General features: G+C 40.1%; 2 protein-coding genes across 4 annotated transcripts; one reads left to right on the forward strand and one right to left on the reverse strand.

Moving 5' to 3' along the window:
* Nucleotides 1–707: 707 nt before the first annotated feature.
* On the reverse strand, nt 708–7,495 carry hnrnpm (heterogeneous nuclear ribonucleoprotein M). Of its 3 annotated transcripts, XM_007552745.2 has the most exons (16): nt 7,266–7,493; nt 6,476–6,654; nt 4,926–4,978; nt 4,242–4,249; nt 4,053–4,146; nt 3,692–3,970; nt 3,285–3,438; nt 3,145–3,194; nt 2,996–3,053; nt 2,606–2,728; nt 2,485–2,532; nt 2,309–2,374; nt 2,108–2,209; nt 1,437–2,017; nt 1,306–1,357; nt 708–1,181 (listed from the first exon to the last, which is right to left on the reverse strand). In XM_007552745.2, the coding sequence occupies exons 1-16, from the start codon at nt 7,322–7,324 to the stop codon at nt 1,018–1,020; spliced, it is 2,070 nt and encodes a 689-aa protein (XP_007552807.1). In that variant the 5' UTR covers nt 7,325–7,493; the 3' UTR covers nt 708–1,017. The 3 variants fall into 3 exon arrangements, with proteins under 3 accessions (XP_007552807.1, XP_007552808.1, XP_007552809.1); XM_007552746.2 differs by lacking the exon at nt 2,108–2,209 and having other exon boundaries at nt 7,266–7,495; XM_007552747.2 differs by lacking the exons at nt 4,926–4,978; nt 7,266–7,493 and having other exon boundaries at nt 6,476–6,560.
* Nucleotides 7,496–8,829: 1,334 nt separating this feature from the next.
* dmap1 (DNA methyltransferase 1 associated protein 1) lies at nt 8,830–15,845 on the forward strand. The gene is made up of 10 exons (XM_007552748.2): nt 8,830–9,291; nt 9,734–9,825; nt 10,416–10,611; nt 10,728–10,886; nt 10,983–11,150; nt 11,987–12,172; nt 12,443–12,514; nt 13,109–13,181; nt 13,981–14,333; nt 15,100–15,845. Exons 1-10 carry the CDS (start codon nt 9,196–9,198, stop codon nt 15,157–15,159), a joined length of 1,455 nt encoding a protein of 484 aa, XP_007552810.1. The 5' UTR covers nt 8,830–9,195; the 3' UTR covers nt 15,160–15,845.
* The last annotated feature ends 9,381 nt before the right edge of the window (nt 15,846–25,226 follow it).

Raw genomic sequence — 25,226 nt, forward strand, 5'->3', positions numbered from 1 at the left:
ATTGAAAATGTATCCATTTTACACATTTGCAACCCGCCCTGGGTCTAGATACTGTTCTGGTCAATTTGAACACCTGATAGAACACCTGTTTTCAAGTTGAAGGGTAAAAAAAGGTAACGCACACACACGCAAACCCACTTTCTTATTCTCCTTACTTCACTAGGAAACTGCGAGAAAGCAGATGTTCTGACAACTTTTGACGGAACCTTTTTTCTGTTCCCGTGGCTAAACTCCACCCACACCGAGTGGACACTCAGCAGAAGTGGAGGGAAAACATACTTTCATGACTCATTGACCCAGAACAGTATACGTGTCTTAAGTTCTATTATAAAGATCACCAATTGAAAAAAAAAAATATTCAAAATGTTATCACATTGCTTTTTCTTTTTTACAAAAGATCAATTTCAAGGATAATTTTCTTTTGTCTGCTGGTTTTTCATTTACTCATTTTTTCAAATGAGTAAATGGGAAATTTGTTGTAATTTTTCCTTTATTTGTGAGGAATAAAAAAAACATCATTGCACAAATATTGATTGAAATTGTCAGTATTGGAGTTAATAATCAGATACAAAAATGTTTTGAGGACTTTTTTGGTTTCTGACACTATTGCAAGATTAAAAACTCCACAGGTCAAATTGACCCAGGAACATTATTGCTGTACCTCAGAAACGAACATAACAGGAGGGTTAAACAAAACAAAGGTAAGACATTTTCAGACAACTTGTTTTATTTAGCAAAACACCTTACAGAACAAAGGCAATGACAGGTGATGCATAGCAGAACAAAAAAGAAAAAAATTAAAAGTTTGGTCTCTAAAAAGTAGAACACCGGAATAACCCAAGACTAAAAACATCCACTGTTACAATTTGCTAACTAAAAGTATCAACTAAAAAAAAACAAAACAAAAAAAAGCTTTTACCAACATTTACTAAACCAAGTATACTGAAGGACAAATCTGATGAGCAACAATGTTTTAGACATTACTGACAAAATCATCTGACAACACAGATACATGAATTATGCGTTTCTATCAATCCTAACGTCGATCTCTCTCCCGTTCAGACGGAAGCCGTTCATGTTTCTGCAGGCGCGCTCAGCAGTTTCAGGGTTGTCAAAACGGACCACGCCACAGCCCTTGGATTTCCCATTCTCCATCTTGATATCAGCATACTGGACCATACCTGCAGTGACAATGTAGAATATGGTTAAAAAAAAAAAAAAAGTCAAATACAACAGGGACAGGAAAGGATATCTGAAACCCTGCTAGTTTTTACATTTCCTGAAAAAGAAAAGGTATAATCTTACCACATGTATTAAAGGTGTCCTTCAGCATCTTCCAGGTGAAATCAAATGGCAGCTGAAAAACACAATCCATTACAAGTTTAAAACTCAGACACTTAAACACCCTCTAAATTAAGTCACATCTGGAAACTTACATTTCTGACAAAGATCTGGCATCCCTTCCTCATGTTGCCTCCACCACTTCCAGGCCCTCCAGCTCCGGCTCCTCCGAAGGTATTCCCACCAAATCCTCGGTCCATATCTCCAGAGCGTTCAAACTGACCACCGACGCCTCCAGATCCCATTCGGTCCATCCCAGAACTCATGCGGTCAAGACCTCCGGAGGAGAAACGGTCGAGGCCTCCAGCAGACCCCATGCGATCGAAGCTGGTTCCCATTCTATCGAGCCCGGTGTTGCCCATGCGATCCATACCCATGGAGGAGCCAAAGTCCATGCTGCCTCCCATGCGATCCAGACTAGACGGGCCGAGTCGGTCAAATCCCCCAGGGCCGAGGCGGTCCATGCTTGATGACATGCGGTCCAGGCCTGGTCCGAGCCGGTCCATAGTTGGCCCCAGGCGGTCCATCCCAGAGCCCATACGGTCAAAACCAGATCCCATCCTGTCCAGGTCAGACACACGATCCATTCTGTCCATGCCCATTCCTCCCATGCGATCCAAGCTGCCTCCTAGGCGGTCCATCCCGGTGTTCATGCGGTCCATGCCCAGGGAATTTCCTGCAGAAATTAACACAGAACAGCAACGTTTAATCGTCTGAGCACAAGAAAGCACTACAGGAGCTTTGGAACAATCCAGTAAGTACTAACCCATTCCTCTTTCAAAGGAGTCTCCAAAATTATTGCGAGACATTCCCATTTCATTTCGCCCAAATTCCCTGTCAAAAGCACCACCAATCCCACGGTCCATCTCTGACAATGCAAGAGATGAAACCATTAGAAACATCCGGCAAGACGCGAGGAGTAGCACGCCTGCCTTGGAGTGTTTAATGAGTCTCAACCCAAACTTACCGTTCATTCTTCCCATGCCTGAAGAACCAAAACGATCCACGTTCATTCCGCCAAAGTTGTCCATTCCTGAAAACATTGATGAAATGGTCTTAATGCTGAATTTGCTGATCATGTTCAAGTGTGGAGTATTTAATCTCCTGAGGGTCAAATTTATTGATGCAAATTTAAAAGCTTACCTCCTCCCATACGACCGCCCACATTGCCAAATCCCATAGCATCCATTCCTGAAGGGGAGAAAAGTGTTTGTAAGAATAGTTTACTAGACTTACTTAAAATGTCAAAAGAAAGTGTTGTTACCTCCAGGGCCCATGTTCCCCATGCCGCCGCCACCACCACCACCTCCACTTCCTCTGTTAAGCATGGTAGCATCGATGGGCTGACCTCCGGGTCCCAGCCCCAAACCAATACCACTCAGTCCACCTGGTTTCAGGGAAAAATTGCAAAGCTTTAAATTCCTATATGCGCAAAAGTGTATTTTTGCAAGGACTACACAAGATACAAACTTTAACTCCCAATTGTACCATGTATGAACCGAACTGGGGACAGCACATAATTTTCCCAGAACTGAAATGTTCAACATATATTACAGTTTTTTGCTATTACTTTGGGAAGACTTAATCCACAATATTTTCAGAATTAGCTGGTATAATGAAATCAAACCTAAAAATATACGTAAAGTAGACTTACGGGGAAGAGAGGATCCTCTATCTGGTTGTCCAAAATCTTTAGGGAGGGATTTCTCATCCTGGGAAAAGAAAGGGACGTAAAAAGAACATTTAAAATGATGTCCACCTTTGCAACAAAACTGATTTAACAATCAAGGCTTTGTGACATACCAGCTTGACATGCATGGTCCTGTTAAATAAGAGCTGCCCATTGAACATAGCTTAGGGATAATTAAGGAAATACACACAAAATGACAAGAGACCAAGTTGTAAAAATAAAAATGAGGTGTATTTAATAAGATAAAGGATACAGACAGCTTGGACTGCTTCAATGGGCATTTCAAACGTCACTGTGCCCATGCCTCTGCTTTTCCCATCCCTGTCCTCCAAAATGTCTGTCCTCAGCACGACACCTGCCATGCTGAACACCTCTTTCAGCTTCTTCCATCCCACTTTGTAATCCAGCTGCAACAATTGAGATAAGTTATAAAACAAACTGTGACCCAGTTCTTTCAGTCTCATTCACCAGCTTTTTATTCTGGTGAAGTTGTAGCAGTAAATCAAAAATAATAAATAATTAAAATTAAAGAATCATTGGAATTTGTATTGTAAAGTTTAGGCTTACTTATGATATTTAGGTTATGTTCTTATTTCTTAATACTCAGATTTCATTTTAAATGTAAATGCAACAGCATGTCTAAAACTCTTGAAAACTCACATTGGCCACAAAGATGGTGCTTCCAATCCTGCCAGTCTGAAGACCATGAATGATCTCATTTGGGATGTTGGGGTTGTTCAAAAGGCTGGGAGGAATGCTGACCAGGGGGCCTCCTGGTCCGGGCCCCATACGATCCATGCCCCCCATACGATCCATCCCGCCCATGCGATCCATGCCCCCCATACGATCCATGCCCCCCATTCCTCCCATGGCTCCTGGGTGACCTCCAGCTTGTTGGGACTTGCCAATCTCTCTCTGAGCAATAACACCATCAGGATCCTAATAGAGAAAAACCATAAACATCACTCAAGCTTTTTGAACTTCAGACGCATCTAAAATGTGTCACTCCCCCCCAGTTTACCTCCTTCACTTTAAGAGGCCGGCCGTTGAGGTTGTGCTTGTTGACACTTTCCACTGCTTTCTTCATAAGTTCTTCTGTTCTGAACTCAACAACACTAAAACAAACATCCGAAATCAAAAATGCAGGGTCCTACTTTCCTGTACCACCAGATATACACAGAAGGTAAATATGAAAGAAATGTCTACTTACGCGCAACCCTTTTGATTGAAGTCATCAGAACAGGCAATACAAATGCAAAAAAAAATAATAAAAAATTAGAAATGATAATATTTAACTGGTTATTTTACTGACATGTTGAAAATGGAAATGGCATGCACAAGCAAGAGTGAAACACACAAAAGTCTTCACAAAGCCTATGTAAATCAGATTGACAAATATTCCCAAACCAGTCAGTGGCCAAGCAGGAATAGTGAAAAATCTGTTTCTCATCTCAAACCATCCAAAGGGAAGAAACTCCACAATACGATAGGTTTCCACTCCATTAAGATATTTTAAAAAGATGTCTTTTCCAATTATTTTTAACAAAAACATCAAACAGCTTTTGTAACAACATCTTGCCGAGTAAACCCCTTAAGTCGTAAGGAACAAATCCAGCAACCAAAAGGGAAATTATCAGCTTATTCAATCCACAGGATTGGAAGTAAGTAATGCTGATGTCCTGTTTAAAAACCATCAACAGTTCAGGATGGCCTCAAATCAGTGGCACAGACGACACCACCAAAAACACGCCTCCAGCACGTTACCATCTCAAGAACTCCACCAGGTTTCTATTTCTGAACAATTCCCAGCAATATAACTAATGAAACCAAGGCTGACAAACACGTGTTTGTCTAGGTTTAATCATGTATTTTGATTGTATGTATTTGCACTTACCCTCGATTTGCCTTCTGCGTCCATTAAGTGTTCCACGTACGTTACCTCACCCACTACAAATCAGATTCCAGAGACGACACACACCAAGGGGAGAGAAGCCGAGAGAACAATGGGGGTTTAGAGCAGAAACAAGGAGGAAGGCCGATGAGCTCTGACTGCTAGAGTCTTGAGCTGTCCCCCAGCACCTCAGCAGCACAAAATGGTACAGGTCTACAAAAACCAAGCTTGGATCTTTAAAAAACAAATGTGTAATAAAACTTCTTGTCTGTCCTTGTAAGAATTCTCCAGAAACAACAAAAGCAGTAGATTGAAGAAACCAACTGTTGAAATGACCAATAAATAGCCTTCAGATTTGGCTAAAACAGTGAAGACCACCTTCTCCATGTAGTTTTTCTGACCATACAATTTCAAGTTAGAAAAATCCCATACAAAACCTCTGCCTATTTCAGGACACACCTAGTGATACTTTGTCAAATGTTGCCATTTTGTCCCTCATCCTAATGCAATGAAACCTTCCCATCAGATCTGCAACTACAAAAATACCCTTGTTCTTAAAGACAACAAATTCTTGAGCAAAGGATGCTTCTTTTACTACAAACCTGTTCCAATAGTGCCGAGTTGCAAAAAGGAAGAAAAAAAAAAAGGAATTAAATTTTAAAAATATCCATTTTCAATTCAATGGCGACCACTGTCAATGTTCCAGGTCACATGTCAGTTCACCAAATGGACGTCAGTGACCTAAGCTTTCAAAGCAAGGACAGTACAAAAAGAAGCTGCTTTGTTTTGTAGACCTGTACCCCACAGAAATCCCCAGCAAAGACCTCTGTGTGGCACAACATGGAGATCTGCTGAGAAAACATTTGCTTGTCAAGGTCACACCTAAAAAAGAAAATGCAATTTAACTCAACAGTTGACAGAAACGAACACTTGGCCGTCCTTCTCCAAAAAAGACTGTTCCGTTTATAAACACATTCTTTAACTTAGCAGTTCATTGCATGGCTAATGACATGTGATCAATTCCAATACCCCATAACTATTCAACTCTTCATGCAAATAGAAGATAATGTAATCTTTGCAGAAATCAAAATTTCTGCACAAAACTATTTATAATTGGACATGTTTCCAACAAATTTTACATAATTTCAACATATACAGATGGTTAGATACCCAAACTGATAAGACAATATGAGGCTGGTTCTATATTTTTCTAACACTTGTTAGAGTAAACCTCATTATGCCATTCAAGATCCCAAGCCAAGGGGTTTTCACATTAGTCAACTTGCTTTGATAACAACCTCCATTTCACAAACACCTCAGCGGTTACAATGACCTCGACGGCGACTCCATGTTCAATCCAGGTACACAGCACTTGTACAAAATGGCAGCAACTCCTTAGTTTGTGGTGATGCTCCAAAAAAACTCCCAACAATCTGAAGAACCACTCCGACAAGGCCTTCAGAAGTGATATGGTCAAACAAAAGAACCCTGGATGCAGATGCCTAAAAAAAACAACAACACACACTCAAATGTCTCTTACCAAAAAGTCTTACCTTTTTCTTTCATCAGGTCTTTGAGGGCTTGCCATTTCACATCGTAGGGGATGTTACTGACAAACACTCTGTATCTTTTCACGTTGCCATATGGATCATAGCGACCACCTCCACCTCTCTTAGGGGGTCTCTCCTTCCTGCTTGAAGCGGATTCATTCTTGGGTTTCCCATTAATTCCTCTGAAGCACAAAAGTTAAACAGTTAAATTTCAAAGCCAATTTCAAGCAATATTTCTGAAAAGGAAAAAAAGTAGTGATGCAAATTCAACAACTACATATAATCATATAATGCATTTCAGAGAGAAAACAAATACTACTAAAAGAATACATTCTTTAACCTCAAAAAAAGTTACTTATGGCTCCAAGTTGGCAGGACTACCCTTTGACCACATGGCAAGTGCCCTAAATATCGGTCTAAAATGGTAATAGGACAAATAAAACAGATCTGGCGCGACACAGAAAAATACGATTTATCTTCTTTCCCATAAAAACTTATGATCTACATGATCATGTATCTAAACCAACAACAGTCTGATTTAAGCATTCGACTTAGTTGGCGCCAGCAAATAGACGGACCCCACGTCAAGCCCCATTTGGTGATTTAAATCATAGCAAAGATAAAATGCATGCACCTCGTCGAATTAAGAACTATATGCCATACACATTTTTGAAAAATATTTTGGAATCTTCTTTAACTGAACATAAATTATATTATAGTATATTAGCTTGTACAGAACCGCTAGGCCTAACTAGCTAGCTACAACAAAGAAAACGACAATGAATGGACTCACTCCTGCTGCGGCAACTCGATAGTCGCCTCGATGTTGTTTTCTCCCTGCTCGCTCGACATTTTGTTGAGCTGATGTAGGTATTAAGAAACCTCAAATTACTAATGCAAATCAGAAAGGCTGGTATTACCAGATCGACTTAGTGTAATAGCACAGTGCGCTCTTAGCAATTACGAAAATGGCGGAGCAGAAACTGGGGGGCGAGTTTTAAATCTTTCGCAACTGCTTCCGGTGAGTTGGGAGCTGCTAGGTTGCTACTGTCAAACGGGATTTCAAAATAAGAGCACCGCCAAATTCTGACCTAAACCTTTCAAATATATATTTGTTGCATTATTTGTTGTGTCATTATTTGATTATGGCAGTAATGAGATGTTTTGTTTTGTTTTTAAATTAAATGCTTTTTTTTGGAAATGTAATTTTCAGTCGCGCTTTGCATGCAAATAAAACTATAAAACTTCTAAAAAAAACATAAAATAGCGCAAAATATAAGAAAGTTACAGTTTTGCAGTTAAATCAGTTTTAAGATAATCTTTTTAATCTTTTAATCTTTTTTGTTGGTAACAGAACTTAATATGTATCTTTTTAAGTTTGTTATATATATATCAGTAACCATGTATGCTAAAATATTAACAAAATATCCTTGTTGAAAAGTGATTTGCTTAAAGCAAGATTTATTATTTATGTATTTATAGAGATATACTTGTAAATTAATGCTTGTAAATTTATGAGAAAAGAATTTACCTGAATGATAAATTAGGGACAGCAATATAACTGGAACAATATTCATCTCACCAGGATAATACAATTTTTGCAGTATATGCAAATAAATTATGGCAATCAATACGTACCAAAAATGATAGATTTTTCCTTTTAAAAAGCACAGCATCCCCAGATTGATAGCATATTTACACAAATTCAACCTTGTCTCCTTAGCCCAGTTTTACTGTGGGCTTTTTCCTGTTTCTTTTCAGTGCATGCATGTTCACATGCTCACAGGCTGAAGGATTGAAAAGGCAAGCACTGGGCTGGGTTTCTATATACAGATATGTTTTGCCAGTCGACATAAACTGAATGACTGTTTTAGAAACTCAGCATGGATTGTACCTGCCATGTGAAATTATTTTAAAAATCATCAGGGCTCAAACAAATTGTGACATTCATTTTTTTTCAGCACTTGTGCGATAACAGGATTTAATGGGGTTTTAGGAAAACATTTTCAATCATGGATTTTGTCAGGCTTTGCTAAAATTTAGCAACACAATGGCACAACACGGACACTAAAGTTTAAAAACAGGGTCTCTAAGACGTGAAATGGTATGTCAGAACAACTGTCTTCATCAGCAGATTTCCTGATCAGGCAAATGTCTGCCTATGATGAGCAGTCATTAGGTGAGAAATCATGCAGTTCATCTGTATATTATCCTAGTATAATCTACATATGGATTAAGAAAATTTATAATATATTCCAAAACGGATTCACTTTAATAAAAAAAAGAGAGTAACTGAGTTCAGAAAGCGGAAAAAGTGACCCCAAAAAACTGCTAAATTATTGCTCCTCCACACCACAAGGTGGCGACGGTCAATTCCTCTCGGTGTAGTCAGAATGGAATGATCGGCGTCGGTGTTTAGCTAGCTACCGCTCTGCCTTTAACAACAAAACATTTTGTTTGTTTGTTTTTTTTAATAAATAGTTTACGCGTATTTTCTTAGCCGAAGTAGCTACAATACTAAAAGATATACAAGCATATTCAGATATTTGGAGTAATTTGAGACAAAAGCTTGAGAAATAAACGCGTTAGCCTTTAGCTTTGATGGCATCTGTTGTACTGTACCGTTGAGAGAATGAATGAGCGCCTGTAGGTTAGTGAGCGGTAATTCTGTTTGACAGACTGAAAAAAGCGTTTATAAACAGCAAAAGAAACATCATATAACTATGGCTACCGGTGCTGATGTTCGGGATATTCTGGAGCTTGGCGGAACGGACAACGATGGTCCTATCAGTAAGAAAGATCTCATCAACTCGGATAAGGTGAGAGAAAGTTTAACAGCTATTGATTTGTTCGAGCGCAGATATGTCTTAGTAAATTAGAATAACAAAATATGATTTATTTCTGTTAAGTTCGATGTTTAGGGCCTTCAGTTTTGAAAACCGAACGTCACTGAAAGTTCTGACCAATACAAACTATTTTTAAAACAGACATTTTATGCTATAGTCATGAAGCAGACAGTTGTTGACACTCTCCACAAAGAGAGTAAGATACTAGAACGTCACTGAAAGAGAGCTGACTGAAAGTATATCAATAAAAAAGTTGAGTGGAAGAAAAAAGTGTGATAGCAAAATGTGTATAAGCATATGGGATAACCACAGACTTGACATGATTGTAAGGTTTGGTATGATCATGCACTGGGGTTATTATGTATGTAACACCATTATAATTCAGATGTTTTTTTTCCCTTGTTACTCACTGCAGAAAAAATCCAAGAAAGCAACAGAGACGCTGACTTTCAAGAGACCAGAGGGAATGCACAGAGAGGTTTATGCTCTGCTCTACTCGGATAAGAAGTATGCATTTCTTGCAAACCATACATTTATGTTTTTGTTGTTGATACTTTAATTGACTTTACATTTCTGAAAAATGTTTTGCTGTTGTAGAAACAGAATATTAAATATATATATATATATTTTTGGAACTCTTGGAAGCTTTTTTTTTAGGAAAGTTGGTTTCAAGATGACTGTAAAGTTTATTATGTAGTTTCTCACTTAAAACAAGTTTGTTTGTATTCATTAGGAAAATAAATCATCAATTTGATTTTGACTGGGGAGTTTCAATATATTTTACACTTGTCGTTTTATCCCCAGCAATAATTCTTGATGCTTTTAAGCTGGGGAGGTGGGAAAGCATCAAGGATCTGCTCTAAGCCCTCTCTTGTTTGCTTTGGCAGCATTTACTGAGGCAGCTGTCCTTGGTTTAATTCCTAGGTTTGACACGAAGTAAATGGTCCAGGGGCATTCACTGCATATCATCCCCTTCTCTCTCAGACCTGTTTCCTGCTTAGCTACTAATGAATAAAAGCCACTATTGCCAAAAAAGTAGGAAAAAAAGGACAAGAAAAAAAAACAAACATTGTTTTTTGTCTTTTATTTACCTATAGAGACGCACCGCCTCTGCTGCCTAGTGATACCACTCAAGGTTATCGGACTGTCAAGGCCAAGCTTGGATGTAAAAAAGTTCGTCCCTGGAAATGGATGCCTTTCACCAATCCAGCTCGCAAAGATGGGGCCATTTTCCACCACTGGAGACGAATGGCCGAGGAGGGAAAGGACTACCCTTTTGCTCGCTTTAACAAGGTAAGCTTCACCTGTCCCTTTGCAGATGTTTAAGATAAACACAAAGATTATTTTAAAGTATTCTCCCAGTTCTTTTTATTTTTATGATGTTTCTGTTTTCTTATTTGCATGTCCAGACAGTCCAAGTGCCAGTGTATTCAGAGCAAGAATATCAAATGCATCTCCATGACGATGGCTGGACTAAAGGAGAGACAGACCACCTCTTTGACCTGTGCAAGCGCTTCGACCTGCGCTTCGTAGTTATCCACGACCGCTATGACTACCAACAGTACAGAGTAAAGTTCCCTTTTACTCTTTACTGTTTATGAGAAAAATCCCAACTCTGAGACATTTGCATTTGGAATGATTTTTCTGAATTTGTGTATCTTTAGAAACGCTCCATAGAGGACCTGAAAGAACGATATTATAACATTTGTGGTAAGCTGACCAAGGTCCGTGCAGCCTCTGGGACCGAACCCAAGATCTACATCTTTGATGCTGGCCATGAAAGGCGCCGCAAGGAGCAACTGGAGAAGCTCTTTAATCGCACACCCGAGCAAGTTAGTGATATTTTACCTTCAACATTCCTAAAATCTGATGAAATGTGTTAAATATAAACTCTATTTTTTGTTTTTGTTAAATCTCAATAAAGTGTAGCAATGTGACAAGTTAATTTCAATAAATGAAAAGTTATAAAACCCAAAATCCAGTTTCTTAGAAAATCAGAGTATTGAATTAAAAATAAGGATTTTAAAAATAGAAATGTTGCTACTGCAAACAGTCTCCATGCAATATGTAGCATATGCAGTCATTATTTGGCTCCAGCACCTTTTGAATGAGGTTGGATATTTTTCCATAAGAAAAACTACACAGTGGGACTTTGTGTTATACAGTCCATCGTATACACTAACTGAGGTTATTTTTGTCATCTACGCCCCTTTTTCTGTTACAAATCTTTCTTCCACTTAACTTTAAATTAAAATACTTTTACACAACACTCTGAAAAACCAGCTTGTTTAACAATGGTAGAAATAACCTCCTGTGACTCTTTGTGGACAATGCCCATGACAGTCTGCTGGACAACTATAGTTTGGGCCTCAGCATGACATTTCTGTATTTATTTGTTATTATAAGTTCAGTGTAATAAGATGCAGTTTTCAAGCCACAAGCATCCAAATGAACAAAAATAAAAACTCAAACCATATCACTCTGTTTAATGAATCTATAAAATAAACAAGCTTATTAATTCACTTGTAAATTGAATTCAGGTAAAAGCAGTAACATGTCAAATACTTTGAAATTGATTAAAACACACTTGAACTGTTTATGAAAACCGATTATGTGCCTTTTGTGCCCCTTTAATAGGAAAAATGCACCTCTCTCGTTTGTCCTCTAGGTGGCAGAAGAAGAGTATCTTATTCAGGAGCTACGGAAGATCGAGAATAGGAAGAAGGAGCGTGAGAAGAAGGCGCAGGATCTGCAGAAACTCATCAAAGCAGCTGACACGACTACAGAGCTGAGGAGAGCTGAAAAGAGAGTCTCTAAGAAGAAGCTCCCTCAAAAAAGAGACACAGAAAAACCAGTAAGCAGAGGAAGTACACAAAAGTTGAATAAGAAAACATTAATTGAATAATTAATATGTAAAAAAAAAAAAATACATAAATCAGTTTTATTTTATGATGTTTGTTTCAGCAGTTGTCACTCAAATAACCTTAAAGTGTCATTTTCATGTCATCAAAGTAACAAATTACTCAGCTTTGCCCCGACATATTTATTTGATTTTGTTTGACAGCAATCCAAAAGTTGAAAATAAAATCAAATCCTGTGTCTTGTAACTTTTTTTTTTCTCCAGGCTGTTCCAGAGACAGCTGGCATCAAGTTCCCTGACTTCAAGTCCGCCGGTGTCACTCTGCGCAGCCAGAGGGTGAGTGTTGCTTCTTCCTCCTGCATAAATAACCTGGTTCTTAAATTCCAGTCGGGAGTCACAAAACTTCTGATGAAATGAAAATCAGACTTGAAATTGCTCTAGTCAGGAATAAATGATCACACAGCTTTCTTTTTAAAGCCATGAAAAACTTTTTAGAAAAAGCAATAAAGTTTTTTTTTTGTTTTTTTTAACTTAGTTTTGCAACCAGAAGCATGGTGGGTTGGTGCTAAATTTGATGTATGAAGGCAACAGGAGTTTCAAACTTATCTTTTATTATCACTTTGATTAAATCTGTTGCTGAACAGCTAATATCTGTAAAAGCAGCAAGAGGATCCTTATTTATCACGAAGACTGATGAGGAGCTTCTGATCTCAATGGAAAATGCATTAGCACAGCTGAGGAAGTGGAGAGCCCCTCTAGCTAATCAGTCAGATGCAGTTCACTGGATAAAGACATTTTGATCTGACCCGCTGAAGTGCATTTCATACAAATTAAAAGCCCTGAGGTGGAGCCGTTTATCCTAATATTGCCAGTACCTTAAATCACAGCCCTGCGCTGGTGCGTTTCTCCGTCTCTCTCTCTGTTATTCAGATGAAACTGCCAAGCTCTGTTGGCCAGAAGAAGATCAAGGCCATTGAGCAGATCCTGGCGGAGCAAGGAGTGGGTGAGTATGAATAAATATTAGCAATCAGCTAACATTTTATAGTTTCACATGTTCAGCAGTCCTCTGCAGTAAATGTGAGTTTGAGTAGAGCAGGAAAAGCGACAACTTCAGTAGATTAGCAGGGTTCCCCATGCAGTCCAGAAATGTGTGAAGTTTGTCTTTAGTGTTATGCGTTTTTCTTTTTATGTACGATGTATTTATTTTAGACTGAAAATAAAACAGAAAGACAACAAATTATAAATAAGATCAAACAACAGTGAAGATACAGTCTTCAAAAGCCAACATGAATGAATTTTGTAGTCTAAAAAAGGTTGAAGGTTGAAGCACCTGCTTATAAATGGCTATACTTCCAACTGATCATCTAGAATAAAATCCTTTGAAAATATAAAAAAAATTATAAATCACCTGAACTATTAAAAACAAATAATTACACATTTATTAGAAGTTTAGGTTCTGTTTTTTGTCTTTCCCACATGTCATCGCAGACCTTACTGTTTTACATTTTTAATTTTAACTGAAGGTGTGTTGTTTCACCTTACTCACCAACTGACTTCTGTTATCACAAACCTCTGTTTTCAATCAAAATGTTAAAGTGTACAGGTAATAATTTTAACAAATTAATAAAAGTATTTTACTAAACTGATGAATAAAACTTGAGTACCTGCCTAAGATTTATCAGGCAGATGCATTAGTACACGACGTCCAACCTTTAATTTGCCACGACATCCTTACAGCTAATCAAAGCTTCTCAGGCTGACTTTTCATTCACCTCTTCTGTGCCTCCTTCTTTTGGATCTAGATCTCAACCCGATGCCCACAGAGGAGATTGTGCAGATGTTCAACGAACTCCGCAGCGACCTTGTGCTCCTGTATGAACTGAAGCAGGCCCACAGCAACTGCGAATACGAGCAACAGATGCTCCGTCATCGCTATGAGGCCCTGCTTAAAGCTGGCAGTGGGGCTGGGTGTGGAGGCCTCACGGGAGGAGGGATTGCTGGAGTCCCACAGGGTGGCGATCTCAGTGCTGTAAACAGTACTGCATCCTCCACTCCGGGGGTAGAAGCTCAGTCGTGGCCCAACGTAGATGATATCAAGGTGGAACCAAAGGAGCAGATCATCGACGTTGTAGGAGCGCCACTTACCCCCAACTCGGTAAGCCAAGACTGAGCCAAGCGTTTTTAAACCATTGCAAACACCTGTGTGAAGAAATCTAGCATAGTCTTCTTTAAGTTGTTTTATAAATGCTGAGATTATAACTTTACAACATTAAATAACTCTGAGCATAAAGGTAACAAATAATGAAATGCTGCTACACAATGAGTTTAATGGTCTTGTTTATGTTTATATACATACAAAACTTTGAATACTGGTGATTTTATAGTCGGTGACCTGCTGCAGTCTAAGCCGAATAAAATTATCTTACCATCAAATATACATGTGCCATTTTTGTCCAACAAGGAGTACCTGGAGTAAGCATCCAAGGTCCCAGATGAGAACTATCTATCTACACACCCGCCCTCAGTCCGTTCAGCTATCAGTTCATAAGTATAATTTTCAGCCATGGCTTACGTCTGCATTTGCCACATCTGGCTTCTTCTGGAACAGAATTATGATGCACACCTCACATCTATGATGTAAAAGTCGAATAAAATGGAACGTGACCGTTCGGACTGCAGATGCTTCGACAACTGTCAACTATGTATCCAATTTTAGTGCCGTGTACAGAAGTGGATTTTTTTGGGGAGTGAAAAGATCAGAATTAGGGCCGCTCAGACTGCCACATAAAAGCAAGATCTGATTCACATTTGCCCTCTGTGTGAATGTAGCATTAATGGGCTAAACATGTTTTATCCTTCACCAAAGAAGGTGTGATGTCTGACATCCTCTAACACGATTGTCCTTCCATATCCCTTTGCAGCGCAAGCGGCGAGAGTCTGCTTCCAGCTCATCTTCAGTAAAAAAGGCGAAGAAGCCCTGATGAGAGCTCATACAGTCTGGAGGACAAACGACTGGGTTACTTATCCTGATGACAGTGGAGTGCCCAGGAGTCTTATGGCCGGACAAGACGGACACAACCAGGGCGGTCACCATATTACTGTCCATTTACGCAGACACACCACCGACTCCACACACACATAAATACAACCCCTCACCTACTAACGAGACCTCTCCAAACCCTCCCTGTCTGGCCGTGACAAAGGCAATGACTGAGTGACATTTCATTCCATTACTGCTCGTCTCCCTGCCTCCACCACCGGTTGCCCATAGATGAGGCAAGAGCAACTGTAAATTGCAAGGCTGAACTAATCGGGACAGGGTGAAGAAGGTGGGAATGACTGGGTAATTGAAATGAATTGGAATGAAAGACCAGAGGCAGGGAGTGGGTGGACCTGGAACCGCAATGCTCATTGGAGTCATCGGAGGGTTTTTTTTTTTTTTTTTCTTTTTTTTTTTTTTTTTTTGTACCCTAATAATGCAATGGTGTTTACTGGAAATGTGCAGTGTCGCCTTGCAGAGCTGGATCCCTCTAGACTTGGAGTGAGTTTTGTTCTCTTCCTTCTGTCATTTGTTATTTTGAACTGTCTTAATGTTCTTTTATGATTACTTCAAAAATTATTCTGCTTACGAAAAACAAAATAAAAATCTGTTTGTTTTTTTTTCTAACTGTGTCTAGTTGTTTCTTTTCAGATGGTGTGGACTTGGAGGGTAATAAGTGTTGAATACAGATTGTTCAGAAAATTGTAGGATCCTGACATTCTTACCTTACCTGTCATCTAAGTTAAGTGACGACTAATGACTCCATTAATATGATAATTAAGCAGAGCCAATGAAACTTCATTAAGTTTCCCCCTTCTCATAATATTGCTAATTGCTTGTCAATTATGGTGTTTAGCCTACTTAGGCATTAATTTCTATGCAAATTTTGAATATGTTTGCCAGGAGAGGGAAGCTTTTTGATTTGGGGATACGCATTAGTAGTTTATCAGGCCTTGAAAAAGTATCGTTACCCTCTAGAACAAATGTGTCAAATTCAAGGACCAGGGGCCTTATGTGGCCACAGATAACTAAAATTTTAACTTCGTATTTTCTGTACTGCCAGGAATCTCTGTGACCCTGAGCATACAAGGAGAGCTGCAATGGAACGGATTAGGTCAAATCTTATTGTTGTATCAGAAATCTAGACCTAAATCTAATCGAGAATCTTAGGCAAGACTTGAAACTTTAAATTCACGGATACTGTCTGGTGCAAAAAATTTAAGCTGTAACATGGCCCTTTTAAATTTAGTACAAATATGTATAACTGTTTTAGAAAATTTTTCTGGATCAATTTTTAAAAAATGTTTTGAAATTGCACATTTTTAAAGCAAAAATAATTCAGATTTGATCTAAACCGCTCCATATAATAAATGAATTCATTACTCCGAATCCCATTTTAAATTTCCTTTAAAATTAAAAATTAAAATGTGTTGTTTTATGGAAGGCATCTGACTTTTAGATAAAAAAAAAGAAAAGAAAAATATGTTACTATTTAGAAGTTTTTATTTGCATTTTTTTTTTTTCAACAATGTCTTTTAGAGATTCTCCAGATGTTTCACAGACTTGGCTCTGTGCACGGCACATGTGGAACATTTTAAGAAAATCTAATGCGAAAACGTCTGCTTGTATTTTTGCAGCTAATTTGTTTACAAATTTAACTTTGTTTACAAGAGAAGACATATTATTTCTCTGTCATATCAATATTTTGCAGCACCTGATGTTTTGTCATAATACTAATAGCCTCTTATCTCTGTTTTTTGTCAGTGATCCTGTAAAAAAAAACAAAAAAACCCTGAAAAAAGAATATTTGTGCTTTATTTTCAAATTCAAAATTCTGCCCTCTTGAAATGTGCATTAATCAATACTTTAATCAACCTATTTTTTTATGCACAGCTTCAGTAAGCACTGCTAAGGTTACAGTAGTATACCCATCCTCACTCTGAAGGCCATTTGATTAAGACGGAGAGAGAAAAAGAGTGAGAGGAGGCAAGTAAACATGGGTAAAATGGATTCCCTGTGTCTATATTTCATGTTGAAAATTGGCTCATAAATCCAGTGGCTTGATCTATGGAACTCGTCGTTGGCTGAAAAAACCTCCGTAAATGTGTAATTTCTCCCTTGACAGAACACAGCCGAAAGGCTATCTTTCTTTCGCCTCCTCCTCCTCCCTTCTCTCAGCCCTTCTTCTCTGTCTTTCATTCTCTCTCTCTCTCTCTCTCTACAGGCCGGCTGTTGGATTAATGCCCTCCCCCCTCCTCTTCTCTCCTTTCATGCTTCTCTGATATCTTCTTCATCGCTGCCCATCCATTTATTAAAACTGGGGCTTCCATGCTTCACCTCTTAGTATCTAAAGCCATCCCAAGTTACAAGGCTGATATAAGATGGAGATATAAAATGAGAAGGTTGTAAAAAAAAAAAAAAAAAAAAATACTAGTGTAAATAGAAAATCAGCAGGTAGAGAAGTATAGTCAGGCAAGTATGAATGATAAAGACCCCCAAAGCCCCAATCTAGCTCGCTCTGCCATGAACTCCATCCAGGCTCTGATGTGAAAAGCATGAGGCAGAACACCACAGGAGAGTGTCTCATAATGTGGCCGGGATGGGATCTCTTTATCAAGGCCAGGCCGAGGCTTTAATCACGGCCTAAGAGGTGTGCCGGCTTTTTATCATAATTGAACTGTAGCCAGGCTAATCGCTGGCATCTGTCACTGTCGACCGGCTCCTCGACTACACCGGCGGCCCAAACTGCTGGTGGGTAGATGTGATGGAGTCTTGGTTCTTGAAGTGTGGTACCAAGAGGGCTGCACTTAGTAGCCCTCAGGATTTTGATTTGGCAAAATTGTGATTCCCCTATACTTCCAACTATATATTTTTTCTTCTATTTCTATCAACGTTTTGCTGTTGGGGCTTCATGTTCCAGCCGTACATGTTTCACTGATGTTGTTGGGTTTACCTGCTTTAGCTTTATGATATGATGCTTCAGTTTCTGTGTCATTTACAGTGCTGAAAGAGCAAACTACTTCCTGGTGTAGCTGCAGACCATTTAGCGTCCTGTCAAAAAAAACTCCTGGAGCTTGGCAGACAGACCATCTACAGATCCATCCCATGAAAATTAACATTTTAAATAACAATCATTAAAAAGCCCTTCTATTCTTCACTCACTACCTGTATTAATTGCGCCTGTTTGAACTTGTAACATGAACAAAAAACACTTAATCAATCAAACTCTAACCTCTCCATCATGAGCAAGACCAAGAGCTGTCGATGGAGACCAGGAACAGTTTCAGATTTGCACAAGGCTGCAGGGCTGCAGGACAGTAGGCAGCTGTTACATCAATAAATGAATCCACAATCCTGTAACTGAAAAAATTTGTTTAGTGTTATATACAATTAAGCCTAATATCGCTAATTTGTCTTTCATTTGACTACAAAGAATGTGCATCTACTGCATGTGCTTTATTAAAGTCTATTTTAAAAATGTGTTCTTAATTTGGCATCTGCTTGACAACAAAAAACACAATTCACATTTTTTTTTTTACACTTGCATGAATAAGTTGCCACAGTAAGGGACTAAATTAGATGCTTCAACCAACCAAGAAATGAAAATGTATCGCATATCTTGTTCTCTGTCTTTATGACCTAACACAACAAAAGGGAGAAAGCTCAAGAACTTTTGTACCACTGAAATAAAATGCCTGTCAGTATCTGAACAACTATGTATTTATGACAGTGGCATAAAAAGTTAGAGCACCACTGAAATAGGGCACAGCCGACATTCATCACAGGTATCTCTGGATATGATTAGATTGCTCCTGATTCCCCTCCTTGGTAACGTCACCAATTTCCTGCGCAGTGAAGAGACAGCGTCTGTGCATTAGCATTTGCTCCAACATTTGTGCCATAAAAATGTCCAAACCAGACTCTCGCCCCCGTGCCCCTCTCTCATCTTCACATCTCTTCGACTTTCACCTTCTCCCGTATTTGGGTCACTTTGAGGGAGCAAACTTTTAATCATCATTCCACATCAAATTCACCTGTGCCCTCTGGGACGCTGAGCTGCAACAATGAGGAGGGGAGTTGGGGGAGATAAAGTACCCACAGGGCTGGACAGTAGATGTCATTTTCACTGGATGTTTTTTCGCTGGTGGGTGGGAGAGACCTACGACAACACAAACTCAATCACTAGTGCTAAGCAGTGCTTACAGCGAGGAATTAACCCCACTGTCCGCTCTCCACATTCAAGCCCCAGGGAGGAAGAGGAGAGTGGAGTGGAGTGGAGTGGAGCAGCCAGGTGAACTAAATCTGGACTTCCCTTTTTCCAGGGCTGTTGCTCTTTGGAACATCTGCAGGCAGATGCTGTTGACTTTCAAGATGTCCTACCTTGAAACGGCTGATGCAGAGCGACAGACGTGCAATTTTATAATGAGGAGGAACTGAATTTTCCAGTTGGAAGCTTTGATCCATTGTTGTCCTGATCAAATATTAACACCAAGGTGGACATCTTGATGAACCTTCTCTATCCCTGCTCTGTACGTCTGGTGTTTCAAAAAGAGGAGAATAATTTACCATGGGTAAAATTCAAAATTATCCACATTTCTGCTATTTTATTTGATCGCGTTTTATTCCCGTTTGCTTCAGTTTAAACATCAAAATGGCATGTGGTTTAGCTTTTGGGATGAACAGCATGGAAGTTGGTAATCTTCCAGAACTGTTACTGATTTTGGGCGTAACGGTTTGTGTGAAGAAAAAGCAAAAAAAAGAGGAAAAGTGTAAGGAGGTAATTATTTTTCCATCGCACAGAATTTTAGCTTTTATGCCATTTTTCCACTTTCCTGTAAAAAGGGTATGCCCTCACCTGTTCTATTTATGGCTTAACAGCACTTGTTAGGTCGGATATATTTTCACATATTTTATTATTCATTGTGCTCCGCAGAATTGATAGCAGAAGGTCAGGCAGTGTCAGGAAACGACGGTTCATTCGGCCCAGGCCCGTAGTTGCAGGTCCACTTATCACCAAAACCAGGGCGGAGGGTCGAGCCCCCCTCCGTTCTCGTGCTGGTGCTCAGAAACAAATCAGTTTGATTTGATTTGTCAGTGAGAGACAGAGAATCTCTGAACAATGTGTGACAAGGGTTTCTTTGCCAACCCAATGCAATGAATGTCTTTCTCTCTCTTTAACTGCACAAGTTCAGTTCCAACAGAAGAGGCAGGCACAGTGGGGGGTGGGAAGGGGGGGAGAGAGAAAAATCCAATTTACCATGTGGATCCACAGCTGTCACTGCGAGGGAATTAAACATTAACCATAACTCACAGTGGGTGTTGAGCAGGTCAGCAAATGGCATGGAGGGAAACATCACTCTGGGGTGCAATAAGAAAGGATTTTAACCTTTGACTCCTGCAATAATGCTGCTAGTAAAAATCCTCCTCAGCAACAGCAGCTATTTACTGTGCTGGTTAACAATCACCCAACAGTTTGAAAACTTCACATGTGTCTGTTTCACAAACCAGGAGGAAATGCATAAACTGTCAGCATAAACACAATGTTTTCCCAGCCGCTGAGTCCTGAAGAAGTTCCTGTGATACTCCATGAAGGGGGAGGAGGGGTGGGAGAGGGGAGAGAGGAGGGTTTGGTGAGATGCTGTAGCAGCAAGCCGTCCCGGTGTCATCACCCACACAGGCTGACTACTTGCCTGGCTGGCCCGCCACCACCAGAGCCTCAATTACCTGACTGACGTTTCATTAGCGCCTGCAGCTGATCCCGTGGCTGAGAGGCAGCGGGGCGCAGAGGAGCATGGAGGAGGCTTCAACGCATTACATTCCCTTGCGCTGTCAGTGTCACAGCTCCGAGTGCAGCCACACAACCCACTCATTACTTTGCCGTCATTTAGTTCATGCTCTTATTAAGTTGGACTGTGTATACTAAAATAGAGCTGCATGGCTGAGTTTTATCTGGTGACACCGGCTTGGAGATGACATTCACAAACCTGCCCCAGATTGTTGGAGGAGCAGGGTAGGGTTGGGGGGGGGGAGGGAGAGCGGGAGGGAGGCTGTCGGTGCATGCATGAGACAAATCAATCCGGTGCAGCGTGTTGATCAGAAGTTTATTTGCTATCATGTACATGTTTGGGACCGAATATGTGTGGCTGCACTCCCTGAACTGATACCTGGGTTGGTGCACGGCCTCTTCATCCTCGAGGGTTAGCAGAGGCCATGTCAGAGATGATCCAAGGCGAAGCTGAAGGGGGGCTTAGCGAGACCCCGGGCCTGAGCCTCTTCCGCACAGCCCACGCTTGGCTGGCCTCTCCTTCCCATTTGTCATCCTGGGCCAGTAAAACCACCGGAGAGATTAGGGCAGAGCAGAGGGACTGGAGGAGTAGCAGGGAATAAGAGGATCAGTTAAGCTATAAACACAGACAAGTTTGTGTCTCTCACCCACTCGGGCACAGTGACAGTTTGTAATGGCTGTCAAAAGTTCGCTGGGTGCAGTACATCTTTCTTTAAAGAACGCTATAGTGTCTGATTGTACCAAACAGCAAGGACAAGAGTTACGACAGCTTAAACCCCCACCTGCCCCCCCCACACACACACATTTTGATCAGATGTTGTATGAAAAGTGAGCAGAGCACGTTAACCATATCGACCCATATTGACCCGAGCTAATGAACCGTGGCCCAGCGAGGCCGAGAAAATACAAAGGTTTGCCTATAATTACAAATCTGTGGCACAGACCATTAGTCAAATCTGGAGAGCTCCTTCATTTCCATATTTTTGAATATTGTACTTAATTATGCAAAGGGGACAGTGAGGTAGATGAGAAGTTTTAAGAAAGCCTCATAAAGTCCTTATTAAGAGCAGAGGGGATTAATGACAGTTAATATGAGGGCAATCAAACATTTAATGCAAAGGCCCTCCTGCAGGCAAACACTATTTAAATGAGTCAATTAGACATTCATTATCTTGGAGCCTATAAGTGGGGTGAGATCTGCATAAATGTCGGTGCAGAGCATTGCTGCCTCCTAAAAAAAAATGGAACAAATGAAATATTAAAAAAGTTAACAAGTGTGACACAGAAAATGCACAAATATTGATAGCTAGAGGGCTGGTTACATGTTGCCATCAAATCAGAGGAGAATGCACGATTTCCATCGGAGATTGTCTCATAAATCATAATTATTGAGTTAGCGCGATCTCTCCTCCCAATTAGCCATGTAACATTGTTTGAGAAGAATGGCAGAGAGGAACAAGAGAAGTCCTCCTGATGTCCAAATGTAAAATCCCGACAAACCTTCCTCATGCATGCGCCCAGGTTTGCCAAATCACTCCGGTTCTGATGAACCTCGCTACAATAAGCTGATGTATAGCAAAAACATACACATTCTGCAGAGGATGACTTGAATAATGTACCAAACTATGTAGATATATCACTGTCAGGACTTCCCTCCTCCTCATCCAATCCCTCTTTCTTTCCTTCTCTCTCTCTCAATGTCTGCCTCCACTCTTGTCAGTTGCCCTAGCACACAATTACTGTGCGTGATTGCTATCAGGCGGGACGGTCGGGGAGGCTCCCAAATTAGGGCCTAAATAGGATTTCCTACACGGCGAAGGGCACAGGCCTGGACATGGTAATGAAAGCCTATACATCACAATCAGGCCGACAATCCTATTCATACTGCAACACATTACTCTCACTCCTCATAATTATAGAGGGGTGACAGACGGGCCTGTGAGGCACGGTGGAGGAGCAGCGAAGTGGCAGCAGGAGGGGGAAGTATAGCTGGTTTTTGAGTGGCTTCCTCTCCTCACTCACGTGATCTCCTGATACCTGCACTGACCAGATTAGGTGGGTTCAGTTCTGCTCAGTTCTACCATGCAGATGCAGTATGCCAGGCGCGTCAAACTCATTTTCATTTTGGCCCTTGTTAAGGCCACGAATGTCCTCAAAGGGCCGATTATGACAGAGTGTTTAGATAAAAATACCCATTAACGAAGTGTTAAAATATTTAAAAAATAGCTGCCTGTATACAATGAGTACTTCCTAAAATTAAATAATATTGGACATTCACATTTATGTAATTTGGCACTCTACAGATAAAAACTTGTTTCATTTGACTGATAAAATGATATTTAAAAATATCACGTCTTAACACTTTTAAGACATAAAGTGTTATACTCAAGGGTCTCGAGTTTGACACTGTGCAATATGGAGTGATGAAGGAATTAGAACAACTTGTGAAAGTCTGAGTGTTTTAGTTTTAATTTATTATTTTATGTGGACAGAAGGACAATACGGAAAAATGCAACCAATTTAAAACAGGAGAAAAGACATTTTAACATGTAATTTTCCGAAAACAATATAATTTATGGTGAGCAATACTTCAGAAGGTTAAAATAGCACATCAAGTTCAATTGATTCAAATGCTTTTGCTCAGTATTTTTGACAGAAATGTGGCGGCAGGTGGATTGGAAGATTGTGTTCAGGTGCGATTGTAACACTCTGCCATGTTACCTGGACAGAAGATCTGCAAAGCAGGAGACAGGTAAACAAATAAATACACTGATACTCCAAAACCATGACAATATAGGAGCAAATTAAAGAGATCTCAGAGGAATAATGAATTATTCTGGCCAGTTTATGGAAAATATTCTACAAGTTGAGAAAATTCAGACCAACTACCACATTCATCTTCCGACAATCCAACAGTTCACCTTGAAAGCGGAAGGCAAGATGCTTAAAGAAGCAGCAACTTACTTAAGCTGCTACTGCTACTGTTGATATGTAAGTGCATGTCTGTACAATCAGAAAGAGACACAAGTTAAATTTTCATGGGAGGCAAACAATATGGAAACCTTTGCTTTCTGGGAGAATCAGACTGACGTTTTCCAGAGAATACCTTAAATTTGTTGACTTCCTTCATTTGTTGAGTAAAACAAAGCAATTTTTTTTGTCTTCTCAGAGAAATAAAACACTTTCTTTTAAGTAAGTGGATAAAAAGCAAATATTAGACATCAATGCGTGAACGTTTCTCACTCGATAGCAACATTTAATGGGAAAAGGTCCTAATTTTTTCACATGACAAGATCTGCACTGGAATTTAGGCATCTTTTCCCCAGTGGAACAATTCTTCCACTGGGACAATGACTGCATCTTCCATCAGAATGACTGACACAAGCACAAGCACCCACACATGAACCAACTCCCCCCTTCACACTGAGACATGTGATGAGAAGTGTGTGTGTGTGTGTGTGTGTGTGTGTGTGTGTGTGAGGGGGGTGGAGGGGCTTTTTTGCGATCAATACCCTGAGTAGGAATCAGCGATGGGAAGAATAAGACAATGGCCTATCAGATTGAGGTTGACTTCTCCTTGTATGTGTGGCAGTCCTGCAACAATAGATTGGCCCAGAAATCCAATGGCACTTGCCGACAGAGGGGAAAAAAGTGGGGAGACAGATGAAAAGAGAGATTGCTAATGCTCTTCAAGCAGGCATTTTAATCTGTGACACTGGAGGGATTTGGTGAAAGCCATTATCAAACAGCGACCCTACCACCCCACCTTCCTCTCTGCCCTTTTTCTATTCTGATAAGCAACCTTATCAGAGCGCTTCGCGGAGAACACGGATGTGCCTGTGTGTGTATGCGTCCACGTGTGTGCATGTGTTTGTGCTGCTAAATAGGATATTCCAAATGGGATGCATAGGCTCCAAGAAAGCTCTACTTTATCGATGTAAATCAATTTAAGAACTCAGTCAAATGGTAAGCATGGCAAAGTGGATTCAGATCACAATAACCTGGATCTCTGCAGAAACAAACGTGTCCCACAAAGAGACAGAATGAGCTTCGTGGTGTGCATTCACCGCCGAGGCCTGGGGGGAGAAGCAACCTTGATATTGTCTCTTCATGAGTGTCTAACCTGCAGATGACTCCCATCTTATGACTGCATCACAGTATGAACTTAAAGATAAATGAGATGAAGTTAAGTTTCTGCTCGCCACAGATTCCATTTGTAGAGT

The sequence above is a fragment of the Poecilia formosa genome, unplaced genomic scaffold (assembly GCF_000485575.1).
Source record: "Poecilia formosa unplaced genomic scaffold, Poecilia_formosa-5.1.2 Scaffold52, whole genome shotgun sequence".
NCBI classification, from domain to species: Eukaryota; Metazoa; Chordata; class Actinopteri; order Cyprinodontiformes; family Poeciliidae; genus Poecilia; species Poecilia formosa.